The sequence below is a fragment of the Emys orbicularis genome, chromosome 1 (assembly GCF_028017835.1).
Source record: "Emys orbicularis isolate rEmyOrb1 chromosome 1, rEmyOrb1.hap1, whole genome shotgun sequence".
Taxonomy (NCBI): domain Eukaryota; kingdom Metazoa; phylum Chordata; order Testudines; family Emydidae; genus Emys; species Emys orbicularis.
The window spans coordinates 97,681,614-97,693,783 of NC_088683.1; the positions used below are offsets into that span (position 1 = coordinate 97,681,614).

The 12,170-nt window shown below is 52.7% G+C and overlaps 1 protein-coding gene across 1 annotated transcript; it reads right to left on the reverse strand.

Annotated features, from left to right (window-relative positions):
* Positions 1 to 3,785: 3,785 nt before the first annotated feature.
* Positions 3,786 to 7,896, reverse strand: MGAT3 (beta-1,4-mannosyl-glycoprotein 4-beta-N-acetylglucosaminyltransferase). Its single transcript, XM_065421382.1, has 2 exons — positions 7,840 to 7,896; positions 3,786 to 5,313 (listed from the first exon to the last, which is right to left on the reverse strand). The coding sequence occupies exon 2, from the start codon at positions 5,310 to 5,312 to the stop codon at positions 3,819 to 3,821; it is 1,494 nt and encodes a 497-aa protein (XP_065277454.1). The 5' UTR covers position 5,313; positions 7,840 to 7,896; the 3' UTR covers positions 3,786 to 3,818.
* Between the last annotated feature and the right edge of the window lie 4,274 nt (positions 7,897 to 12,170).

Below are 12,170 nucleotides of genomic sequence, written 5' to 3' on the forward strand. Positions count from 1 at the left end.
TGCCACAATTTGAGACCCTGCACTTTTGTGTTGCTCCTTGTTCAAGCTTAATCTGTCTCTCTCTCCTATAGGCACCCATCCAGCTATCTGATCAAATTACATATGTAACCTCTGCTTCCCATTCCTTCAGGGCCTGGTTGGGGCGGATTGCTGGCCTGAGAAATCAACCAGCAAGAGCCCGTTCCCAAAAGTCCCACCCGGCTGCCTTCAAGGGATGATGGAAGTGGAAGATGTTAAATCCACAAGAGGTCAATTTCTCTAAACCCAATCAAGAGAGGATTAGCCATGCAAGTTAAATACCACAGATATAAACTGGTTTGGCTTTAAACTGAACAATTACAAAAATGAAGAGTAAAACCGAACACATTTCTCCTGAAAGTCCCTCAACACAGAAGCCTGTTTCAAATTTAATTTCTAACTAACTAGTGAAGAGGGGGCGGGGAGAGGGACTTTGGGACGGAGAGCCCTCAGAGTCCCCAGAGGAGCTCAATTCTTACCGAGTTACAATGGAATCTGTTCCTCATGCCTGGGGGACGGGGGGGGGGGGGGTGAGTGTGTCTGTTAGTGAGAAAAGGGAACTGAAAGAGAGAGAGGGAAAAGGGCCAGTGAGGAATTAAGGGAGGGAAGGGAAACAAGCAGGCTATATCTCTGTGCTGGATCAGGCCTAGCTACTGCAGCAATGGGTGCATTAGAAATTCACAACAGGCAACTGCAAAACCCTAGACAAGGCAAGCACGCCCTACAGTGCAATGCAAAGCCCAGAGAGCCCATCGAGTGGAAGAGGGGAGGGGGCAATGGGGAAAAGGTGCTGTGCCAGGGGAGGCGGTACAGTACTGTGGATGTATTGTGGTCTGCTTGATCCCACATCGCTTCCTATCCAGCAAGATTGCTGGTGTTAACCAGATGTTCTAAATCCACCCCAGATTAGTGGCTAGGACTGTGCTGCAAGGAAGGGACTCAAGTTCTAGCTATATGGTGTCTGTCATCAAGGCAGCTGACCACCTCCCAGCATTATGGAGTTTGCAGACAAAGATATATAGTGTGTGTGTCTCTCTCCCCTCCAGTCAGCAGGGACTGGACTTTGGTTTGTTTGTTGTTTCTGTGGAAAGGCGGAGGCAAAGCAGAGGGTCTGAGGGCAGGTTCTGGGCTCTCACTCTTTCTCCAAGAATGAAAGAAAATGAGCAATGGCTGGGTCCCTCCGTACCTCTCTGCAATATCTTGCACCAGGCCCTTGTGGTGATGCATGGTGCTCTCCCTCTGCCTCCACCTAGGATTGTAGTACTGCCCAGCTGTCTATACCCACTGCTGCAAAGTCTTCTCCCCTAATATATGCCCCTCCTTTTGCAATCACCCTCCAGTTCCTGTAAGTCATGCGGGTTCCTTCACCATAGTCATGAACTCTCTGTGGCAGACTGGCCTGTAGACCCTGCTCTGCGAGGTACCACCCCTCTGTCTGAAACACGCCTCCTTCACACCCTAGCTGATGGGGCATGCAGATAAAGCTCAGCTTGGGCAGCACAGCAACAGCTTTCTCCCAGGGGCGAGGGTGGAAATCTCCCCTTCTCCCATTCCGTGGGCCAGCCTTCAATGATCTCAGGGAGCAGACAGTAATGGGCGATGGTAGCAGTTGTGAATAAAGTGAAATGATGTTTAGCCTCTTTCGAGAACCTGTCATGGGACTAGGAGTGAGATAAGATTAAACATGACTCAGATCAGTCAAAAACCAAGGGGTTCCAATCTTGGTGCTTTATGTTGTTCTATCTCAATTGTACTTTGGACCCAGAGCTGTTGGAAAAAGGAATTCAGTTAATTCAGAGTGCTAGGAGAATAGATACCAAGATAAAATAAGAACCTTAGAAATACTTATAGGATCAGGAGGAAGGCACGACCTTAGAACTGAACTCTAGGAGGAAGGCACGACCTTAGAACTGAGCTCTAGGACCTGTCACTTTCCCCCAGACAGACGGAGGAGGGAGCACAAAGGTGGGGGGAAAGAGGGTAGCAGAAATGGGAATCCAGGCAAAAAAACAACGATGGTGAGTCCTGATGGTCAGGGTGATTTACGCTCCCACTGGCAAAGAAAGCCCCCTCTCTTCAGCACAGCTGGCCTGGCTGGTGGGGGATGATCGCACCTTGTAGGGAACATTCCCTTTTCTCCCCCCATGCTTATTCCAAACAAGAGGGTGGGGAATCATGTTTCCATCATTTCTCTCTTCAGCATACTCTCTCAGCTGGAAGAATAACATAGCTTCACCCTGCTACATGCTACAGATTGGCTCCGTAGTGTGTATGGAGCCCATTTGCTCAAACTGGGAGAGGGGGAAGGTGGCTGTCACCCCAAAGAACCAAGAGAGCCGAGGAAAGAAACAAGCCCTGTCATTAAAAACCTGGTGGAGGGACAACAGGGATGGAGAGCTTAGCTCACTGGCTCCAACTGGTTCGGCTCTTAAATCCAGTTCTGTCACTTCCCCTCCTCATTGCATGACTCTCCACACAGTCCAGACAAGGAGTCTGGATCACGCATCCTCCCAGCCACAAGGCGGCAGCGTTCCAGGAGTAATTCCCCAGCGGATTCTCTGTGTCCCTGGGGCGGGTGCTGTGCCTCGATGCAGTCTGTATCCCACTGGCCCCAACACCCGGGCTAGGCTCTAGGGGGTTGGGATTTCCCCTTCCCCTCCCTTTTACTCCAGGGAGAAGAGGATTAACCAGCACTTGTATTGTATTGTTATATGGGGGAGGGAGGCTCCCTGCCACAGACATTGCCAGCAGTGCCTCCCTAAGGTTGTCCCCATTCTTACCCCTTATCCAGAGCTGGTTCTGAATAGGCCCATTTATGGAGCACTGGCACGCAGAGCCTACAGCTTCCTAGCCTCCCCCTATACCCAGTAGGCTTGTAGAGGGTTCCCTGAATATCCTTAACCCCTAAGTAGATAGCAGAGCTTCTGAATCCTGCCACTCTCCCACCCCTCTCACACACACACATGCACTCTGCCACACATCTGCCAAATCCATGCACATTAACACTCGTGCACACACTTGTGAACACAACACACAATCAACCTAGTGAAGACCCCTGCAGCTTGCTCCTCTGACGAAAGCAGGTTGCTGGGACACAGCCTGAGGCTTTGTGGGCAGAGCTAAGGTGTGGGGTGCAGCGCGACAGTGAGGTGGGGGTAGGGAAGGAGTACAAGCACTTGTGTTCCACCCCACTTCCCTTTTCTGCAAGCTCCAGGACCAGCAGCACATTAGACAAAGAGTGGAGCCCAGGAGAGATGCATTGACATGAGGTTGGTAGAGGGAGGCTATGTTTTAAAGAATACCAAGGTAAAAAAATAAATGCCTATAGAGATGCTTTTGCACATGTACACACAAACTCACATGAACACGCGTGACACACACACATCCACTCACATGCACATGATCATACATTCGCCCGCCTACTCACATACTCATTGACAAGTCCAGACTCACATGTGCATGCAACCTGTTCCGCGGTGGGGGCAGCTGCTCCCTCTGCCCACCCTCGTGTAGGAAAATCTGCCCCCTGGATAAGATCTCTCCACCCTGCAGGCAAGGTTGAGGAGGTGTGCCATAGTCTTTTTGCCTTCTGCAGGGCCAGTTCCCATTTCCTCTCCTTCCCTCTGGCCCTCGTTAGTGTGACTGGGAATCCCACCCCAAGTCTAACTCCTGGAAAGGCAGAGAATGCAGAGAAACTACGCACCTCGGCTGGAAACAAAATGAAGAAGGAAAATAAAAGAGACACCTCACTCTTTCCCTTTGCTCTAATGTTCCCATTTCCCATGCAAGTCCAGCTCCCCTCATCCAGCCCCTTCCGCCCGCCGGTAGGGATTCTCCAGCAGGTAGTGGAACCGCTGGTAGTTCTTTAGCAGGTACTTTGGGGCATACATTTGTTCCTTGGGGTCAGCAGGGGGGTACTCCTGGGTGGTGCCGTCGAACCAGCCACCAGTCCGGATCAGTTCCCGGATGTAGTTGAGGTCCCGCTTGTCCTCGTAGTCACCCCAGCGGGGGAAGTCCCCGTTCTGGGCTGACACCAGTTTGAAGTAGATGCCCTCTGGGGTGAAGCACCAGGAGCAGTGCCAGCCAGCAAAATGGAGGGGGCTGCCCAGCGACCACTGCACCAGAATGTGGCCCGTGCTGTTCTCGTACTGCCGGAAGCCAGGCATAGTATAGTACTCTCTGCGGCGGAGGCGGATCCCATCCGTGGCGTAGACGGCATGCAGCATCCCCACTGTGCAGCCAGAAACCACCTCTAGGGTGCCGGGCTGCTTCCAGAAGAAGCCATAGAGGGACTTGCGCATGTGGAAAGCAAAAGGCTCCGTCCAGCCATCGTAGAGCTTGAGGAACAGCACGCCATCGCGGGCCGGGATCTCGTCCGCATCGTCAATGATGAAGATGTCGTCCGGGCGCAGGTTGCGTAGGCGGGAGGTGCCGTCCCGCGTCAGGAAGGTGCGCAGGTAGTCATCGGCGATCCAGCCGTCCTGGCGCCCACCGGGAGGGAAGTGGTCCAGGAAGACATAGAGCACCTTGTGGCGGATGTAGTCGAAGGAGCCATTGAGGAGCATCTCGCGGAACTTTAGTGGGCGCGCCTCGCCATAGGCCGTGAAGTTCGACTCGCAGACCATGAAGGCGTCCACTACATCACCCAGCTCATGGAAACGGGCTTCCAGGAGGTCGAACTCGTGGTTGATGTTGATGGCATTGATGACCCGCCGGGGTACATCACGTGGTGCCAGCCGATCCTTGGTGGGCAGGTTTGAGTACTGGACCACAGTGGGCACCCCACAGCTAGGGCCATGCCAGCCAGGCAGGCACACGCACTCCACCCACTTGCGCCGCTTTGTGCCGCTGTTGCTCAGCGGCTTGCGAGCTGGGTGCCCCGAAGCAGCACCATCTTCTCTCTCGTCCGTCCGGCCTGCTGGTGGCTTCTCCAACATCCTGGTGCCTGGCTTGAAGCAGACACCGCCAGCTTTGGTATGGACAAAATATTCTGATGTGTCTTCCTGCAGTACAAACTCAGCTTTGTGCAGCTCCTCGCTGGCCCTGCTGGGTGGCAGGGGTGAATGGGAGTACAGAGGCGCGCGGAGAAACTCCGGCCCTCCTGGCTCAGGGCTGACCTGCGGCGTGACAGGTGCATTGTTCCAGAAGAAGCTGTAGACGAGGTTGGGGCTAAGCGAAGCCAGCTCCCGGGGGAAGGTGACGTAAGAGAGGGCCTTGAGGAAGTGCAGGACGGAGATGAGGCAGAGACCACCCATGCACAGAGTCAGAAAGAGCTTGTGGCGTCTCATCTTCATCCTGAGGAAAAGCCAAAGAGAAAAGTAACATTCAGTTATTAGTTGGCTGTAAAAGGTCCCTGGACCACTGGGGAAAAGAGTGTTGTGTGGAGCCCAGGATATAACCAGAGTGAGGTCCAAACTCAGATAGAATAGGCTCTAGCTGGAATCTTTCCCTCAAATCTTGGGGAGGTCTAATCCAACCCAATTCCCTCCCTCCCATTCTCACCAGGCCTGCCACCTTTGCTAAGTTCCCTCTTGGAGTTAAGCAAATCTGACCTCCCCAGGCCTGGGTGCTGTCTTTAGACCTGATATATTCTAGAACATTCCATTAGTGTCCCAGCAAGGGGATGGGAAGCATGGAATTCTAGGCACCTCTGATCCAGTGAAGTCTCCAAGCTCAGCAGATTTAATTAGAGCAGATGGCAAGGTGAGGACAGAATACAGAGAGCTCACTCATATGATATATCACATGATATATCACCAGAAGGTTACGGGGCTGCTGGAAGAGGGGCTAGAGAGTGGTCAGGATGAGGGGCAAGGAGAATAGAAGGTTGAGGCTGAAAAGAAGTCATAATTGGAATGGAGTGTAGTGTATGGGACAGGGGTGGGCAAACTTATTGGCCTGAGGGCCGCATCGGGTTTCATAAATTGTATGGAGGGCCGGTTAGGGAGGGGGTCGTGGCCCGGCCCCCACCTCCTATCTGCCCCCCCTGGGACTTCTGCCCCATCCAACCCTCCCTTTTCCCCCGGGACACCTGCCCTATCCACACCCCCGCTCCCTGTCCCCTGACCCCCGCTGCCCCATCCAACCCCTCCTCTCATTCCTGACGGTGCCCCTGGGACCCCTGCCCCATCCAACCACCCCTTCTCCCTGTCCCCTGACTGCCCCTGGAACCCCTGCTCCTGACTGCCCCCTGATGCCCCATCCAACCACCCCTCCTTCCTGACTGCCCCCCTGGGACCCCTGCCCCCATTCAACCCCCTGTTCCCCCCTGACCGCCCTGACCCCTATCCACAACCCCAACTCCCTGACCACCACCCCGAACTCCCCTGCCCTCTATCCAACCCCCCCTGCTCCCTGCCCCCTTACCGCGCTGCCTGGAGCACCGGTGGCTGGCGGCACTACAGCCGCACCGCCCAGCTGGAGCCGGGTCATGCCACTGCCACCATCACCATGCAGCACAGAGCACCGGGTCAGGCCGGGCTCTGCAGCTGCACTGCCCCAGGAGCTCACAGCCCCACTGCCCAGAGCATTGCGCCGGCGGCGGAGCGAGCGAGCTGAGGCTGCAGGGGAAGGGGAACAGCAGGGGAGGGGCCGGGGGCTAGCCTCCCGGGCCAGTAGCTCGGGGGCCGGGCAGGATGGTCCCGCAGGCTGGATGTGGCCTGCGGGCCATAGTTTGCCCACCTCTGGTATGGGAGAAGGGGCCTTAAAAACGTTTAGCTAATGATCTCAATTTCTGGGGTATGGGAGATACCTGAATCCCCAAAACCATTTGGAGGGTCATCCACAACACATGTCCTAAAGAAATCCTCTCACTCCCAGGAAAAGCTACTCAATGCTGAGCAGGGAGAGTCTCAAAATTAATCTGGCCTCATCTTTTCTCTCCCTTCCACCTAAAGTCCATTGGGCTACTGGACTGTTACTCAACTCCTTTGCCTTCCATCCCCTATGTGTTAGGGGCTGAACATGTTGCCTCTGGAGCAAGGCAGTGTAAAAATAAAAACAGCTGTCACAGCTAGAACCATCGTGTCAAGGTGATGGGTCCAAGAGACTGAAAGACAGACCACAAAGGAACCTAGAAGTGCTCACCCCCTCTTTCCAGGCAATAGAAAATATGTTGTCCATCCCATTTATCCACCTGCTAATCTCCCCGTCTAAGAGTGGGACAGGAGAGCTGTTGTCAGATGGGAAAGTAGCAAGCAGCAAAATCCAGACAGAAGATATGAGCTCCCACCTCACCTCCCTGATCCCCCACTATTCCACACAGGAAAAGGCATTCACTCTTGCTAGGTGTGGAAGAGGAAGTATATCCTCTCCCCAAGGGTCAGCAGGTTGGGGGGGGGGGGGGCGCTGGGAAGATGGGCCAGGAGCAGATGACCTGCCATCATGATAAAGGGACTGGACCCCTCATTACAGCATGAAACTCTATGCAAAAGCTCATTCCCCACTAGATGAACACCAGGGTGGGGCTGGGGGTGGAGGAGGGATCGCCTCTACCTCTGAAACTCAGGCTCAAAGGAGAACTAAGCCAAACCATTTACAAAAACTTCAACTCACAAAAAGGCGAACAGACAAGCTGGTGCATCATTGTAAACCACAAGCACGTCATCTTGCTGCTCCAGAGTTTACACTGGCTCCTCCTTGGAATACTGAGACTGATTCGATCTCTTTGTCTAAGCAGTGAAAGTCCTGCCTGAGACAGCCACCTGAGAGAGCACCTCTCCCTCTGCCATAGCTACATGGACCTGTGAGACTCAGCCAATCGTGCACAAGACTGCCCTAGACTATGGAAGGCACTTCCGCTAGAGGGAGAACTGATCTTACCTCAGTTAGGGCCAAATGCCAAGTCCAGAGTTCCACTGCTACAGCAATGAGGAACACAAAATACGTAGATGGAAGCTGACGCTGAAGGAAGAAAGGAGAGGAGGGCATACATCTTGGTTGGAATAAAAGGTTTAGGTGGCTATTTCATTGACTGTGTTATCTTATATGCCAGTGTTTAAAGGGATCTGGACCCTTTATGGTCCCTCAGAGCACACAGCTGTCTCATTCCATACATTTAGGTGGATTCCCCTCCAGCCCCTACCCCTCAGAGCCTATATCAAGCAAGCCCTATGGGGTTTTCAGGAGTCCCCAAAGACTTCAAATCCCCCATTCTTAACTGTACTGCTTCAGTCTCCAAGAATGATCCTGGGATCCTCCTTGAGTATTCACACCTCAAACGGTTGTGACTGGCACCATGTTCGCTACCATTCTCAAAACTCACAGAGCAGTTCAGAATTTTCACCCAACCGCCCCACATGGGCTGGGCAAGGCAGATAAAGAGCATGGTGTATTTATTATGGTCCTCACAAGGCTGTGACGCTGATATGGGCAGACACTGTGTCACTGCACAATAAAACCGTGCAATTGAGCGAAGACAAAAAGAAGTGCAGTTATTTTGCCTCACAGGACAAAGAGTAAGGTGGCATCTTGAAGCAGATACTAAGTCCCAGGGGTTGTCAGGGAAAGAGGGGGGGCCTGATTCAGTTTGTTAATGTTTGTGAAGCATTCAGTTGATCATTAACTTCAAAGATCTTTGAGGCGGAATGGTTTACAGTCAGGCGCAAATATCATTACAGACACAGGAAGCTTGAGCAGGGGGAGCGTCTGCAGGATTAAGAACACTTCAGAAGACAGAAGTGTTAAGACAGAAAATATCATATCATATTGCCTCTATATAAATCCATGGTACACCCACACCTTGAATACTGCATGCAGATGTGGTTGCCCCATCTCAAAAAAGATATACACATCTACCTCAATATAACACTGTCCTCGGGAGCCAAAAAGTCTTACCGCGTTATAGGTGAAACTGCGTTATATCGAACTTGCTTTGATCCACCGGAGTGCACAGCCCCGCCCCCCTGGAGGCTGCTTTACCGCGTTATATCCGAATTTGTGTTATATCGGGTCGCGTTATATCGGGGTAGAGGTGTATTGGAATTGGAAAAGGTTCAGAAAAGGGCAACAAAAATTATTAGGGGTATGGAACGGCTTCTGTATGAGGAGAGATTAATAAGACTGAGACTTTTCAGCTTGGAAAAGAGACGACTAAGGGGGGATATGACAGAGGTCTACAAAATCATGACTGGTGTGGAGAAAGTAAAAAGGAAGTGTTATTTACTCCTTCTCATAACACAAGAATTAGGGGTCACCAAATGAAATTAATAGACAGCTGGTTTAAAACAAACAAAAGGAAGTATTTTTTCCACACAATGCACAGTCAACCTATGGAACTCCTTGCCAGAGGATTTTGTGAAGGCTAAGACTATAACAGGGTTCAAAAAAGAACTAGATAAATTCATGGAGGATAGCTCCATCAATGGCTATTAGCCAGGATGGGCAGGGATGGCGTCCCTAGCTTCCGTTTACTAGAAGCTGGAAATGGAGGACAAGGAATGGATCACTTGATGATTACCTGTTCTGTTCATTCCTTCTGGGGCACCTGGCACTGGCCACTGCCAGAAGACAGGATATTGGGCAAGATGGACCTTTGGTCTGACCCAGTATGGCCGTTATGTTCTTAAGAGTTCCCAAATCTGACACAATTGTCCTAATTCTGCTCTCGCTTGCACTGGTTTGACACCAGTAGAATTCCATTGGGCCAAATCCTCAGCTGGTGTAAATCAGCCTAGCTCAAGGAGTTTGACCCCATTAGCACCAGTGAAATTCCTCCTGCTGTATTGTCAACGCTTCTGATTTTATTGCGATTCTCCAATATTTGGTGTATTTCTTTGAGCTCCAGCTCCTGGAGCCCTGGAACCCACAACAATCTCATTAAAAAAAAAAGTAAAGTTTCTAGCCCTCATGTGTTTTGTTTGTTTGTTTGTTTGTTGGGGGGGGGGGGGGGGAGGAAACTGGGAAACCGGAACCCTAAAAGCTCAAAACCAGAAGAAATCCTCTCACTCCCAAATTATTATTTTTAATACCTCATGATTTTCTAGGCCTGACTCATGATTTATACGGCTCCTGGCTGACATTGGTGCAATGGCTGAGAGGATCCCACATGAGGGGTTAATTCTGCAGGGCTTGAAAAATGTACCCAACATCCTCTAGCCCAGTGGTTTTCAACCTTTTTTCATTTGCCGACTCCTAAAAAAATTTCCAATAGTGGCATGGAAATCTTAGACATAGTCTGCAGGCTCCCAGGGGTCCACGGACCAGAGGTCGAAAACCCCTGACCTGGCCCAAGGACTTAGCCTGCTCCTCAGGCTCAAATGCACTGATTTCCCAAGCCACAGACCCTCCTGTCCAATCTCTTACTGGCCAGGCAACTCCCACTGCCTGGGCCCAAAGAGCCCATTCTCCTGCTGGATGAACTGTGTGTCACCAATTAATGGTAACTCCGCACCCCCCCACACAAATAAATCAATGCTGCGCCAATACATTAGTGCTGCGACTCCCGCACCCTCCGCTCAAAAAAATCCATTTATACTTGCCTCGTGCACAGAGCTCTCTGCTGGGGTGGGGGCTGGTTGCCAGAAATGGAGGAGCGGGGCAGCCCCAGCCTGCCTGAATACCTGTGCCTGCCAACTCAGCAGAGGGCCCCAGCTCACACCAAGCAGAAGGCACTGTGTGGGTGGGTGGATGGGTGGGGCACACTTCTGACCTCTGCTGAAGGGGTGCTGGTAGAAATAGGCCCTGTCCCCACATAGAGCCCTCTGCTGGGGTGGTGGAGATCTCCAGGGCCTAGGGTTGTCAGGTGTCCGGTTTTCGACTGGAACGACCGGTTGAAAAGGGACCCTGGCGGCTCCAGTCAGCACCGCCGACCGGACCAAGTTGTTAAAAGTCCAGTCAGCAGCACAGCGGGGCTAAGGCAGGCTCCCTGCTTGCCTTGGCTCTGCGCAGCTCCCAGAAGCGGCGACATATCCCTGCGGCCCCTAGGTGCAGGGGTCAGGGAGGCTCTGTGCGCTGGCCCCTCCCCGAGCACTGGCTCCACAGCTCTCATTGGCCGGGAACCACAGGGGCAGCGCCTGCGGGTGAAGGCAGCGCGCTGGTTGCCCCTGCACCTAGGGGACCGCAGAGACATGCTGGCCGCTTCTGGAGCTGCCTTAGGTAAGTGCCACCCGGAGCCTGCACCCCAACCTCCTTCCCCAGCCCTGAGCCCCCACCCTGAACCCGCAACCCAAACCTCCTACCACACCTCAACCCCCTGCCCCAGCCCTGAGCCCCATCCCGCACCCCTCACCCCCTCCTGCACTCTGAACCCCTCGGCTCCAGCCCAGAGCTCCCGCCTGCACCCCAAACCCCTCATCCCTGGCCCCACTCTAGAGCCCACACCCCCAGCTGGAGCCCTTCTCCTCCTCCCACACCTCAATCCCTTGCTCTGGCCTGGTGAAAGTGAGTGAGGGTGGGGGAGAGTGAATGATGGAGGGAGGGGGGGATGGAGTGAGCAAGAGGCAGGGCTTCAGAGAAGGGGTGGGGCAGGGGCAAGGCCTTGGGGAAGAGGCGGGACAGGAGCGGGACAAGGGTGTTCAGTTTTGTGCAATTAGAAAGTTGACAACCCTTCCAGGGCCCCCTGTTCTAGAGAGTGGCACTCCCATCAGGCCACCCTATGGCAAACAGTACCAGCGTCGCATTCTCTCTCTCCTCCCATCAGTGAAAGCACTGGAGTGGTCTTGTAGGAAGCCATTCTGCTTTGTTTACATTTGGAAGGTTTCCTTTAGGGCTAGATGTTTTTAAAATAAAAACATAGGTACTACAGCAGTGGATGGGACACAGCCAAGAAAGATACCTACTTGTCCAGGATGAGTAGATTTTTCAAGCCCTGTAATTATGGAGTGACAGGGTGATAGGATTATGCACGGAACTGAGGAGGGTTATTCAGAGCCTTTCATCTATAAGACACCAGTTAAACTCTGGCTCTAGGTCTGCGAGAAAAGTGAGCCTTTGGCTTCTAGGTTAGTCTAGCCCCAGGTCAGTGGGACCTACAGTTAGGAAGGAACTTCCCCTGCAGGTAGCTCAAACTACATAATAATGCAGTACTAGGTATTCTTGTGCTTCCACAGAGACATCTCCTCCTGGTTAGAGTATCAAAGGCAGAATACTGGATTAGAAGATGGACCCTTGGCATAATTCCTATGTTCTTATCCAGCTGCTGTTGGTTGGTCTGT

Excerpts from the sequence above, each read along its gene's own strand:
- MGAT3 (XM_065421382.1), bottom strand. The coding sequence starts at position 5,312 with ATGAAGATGAGACGCCACAAGCTCTTTCTGACTCTGTGCATGGGTGGT.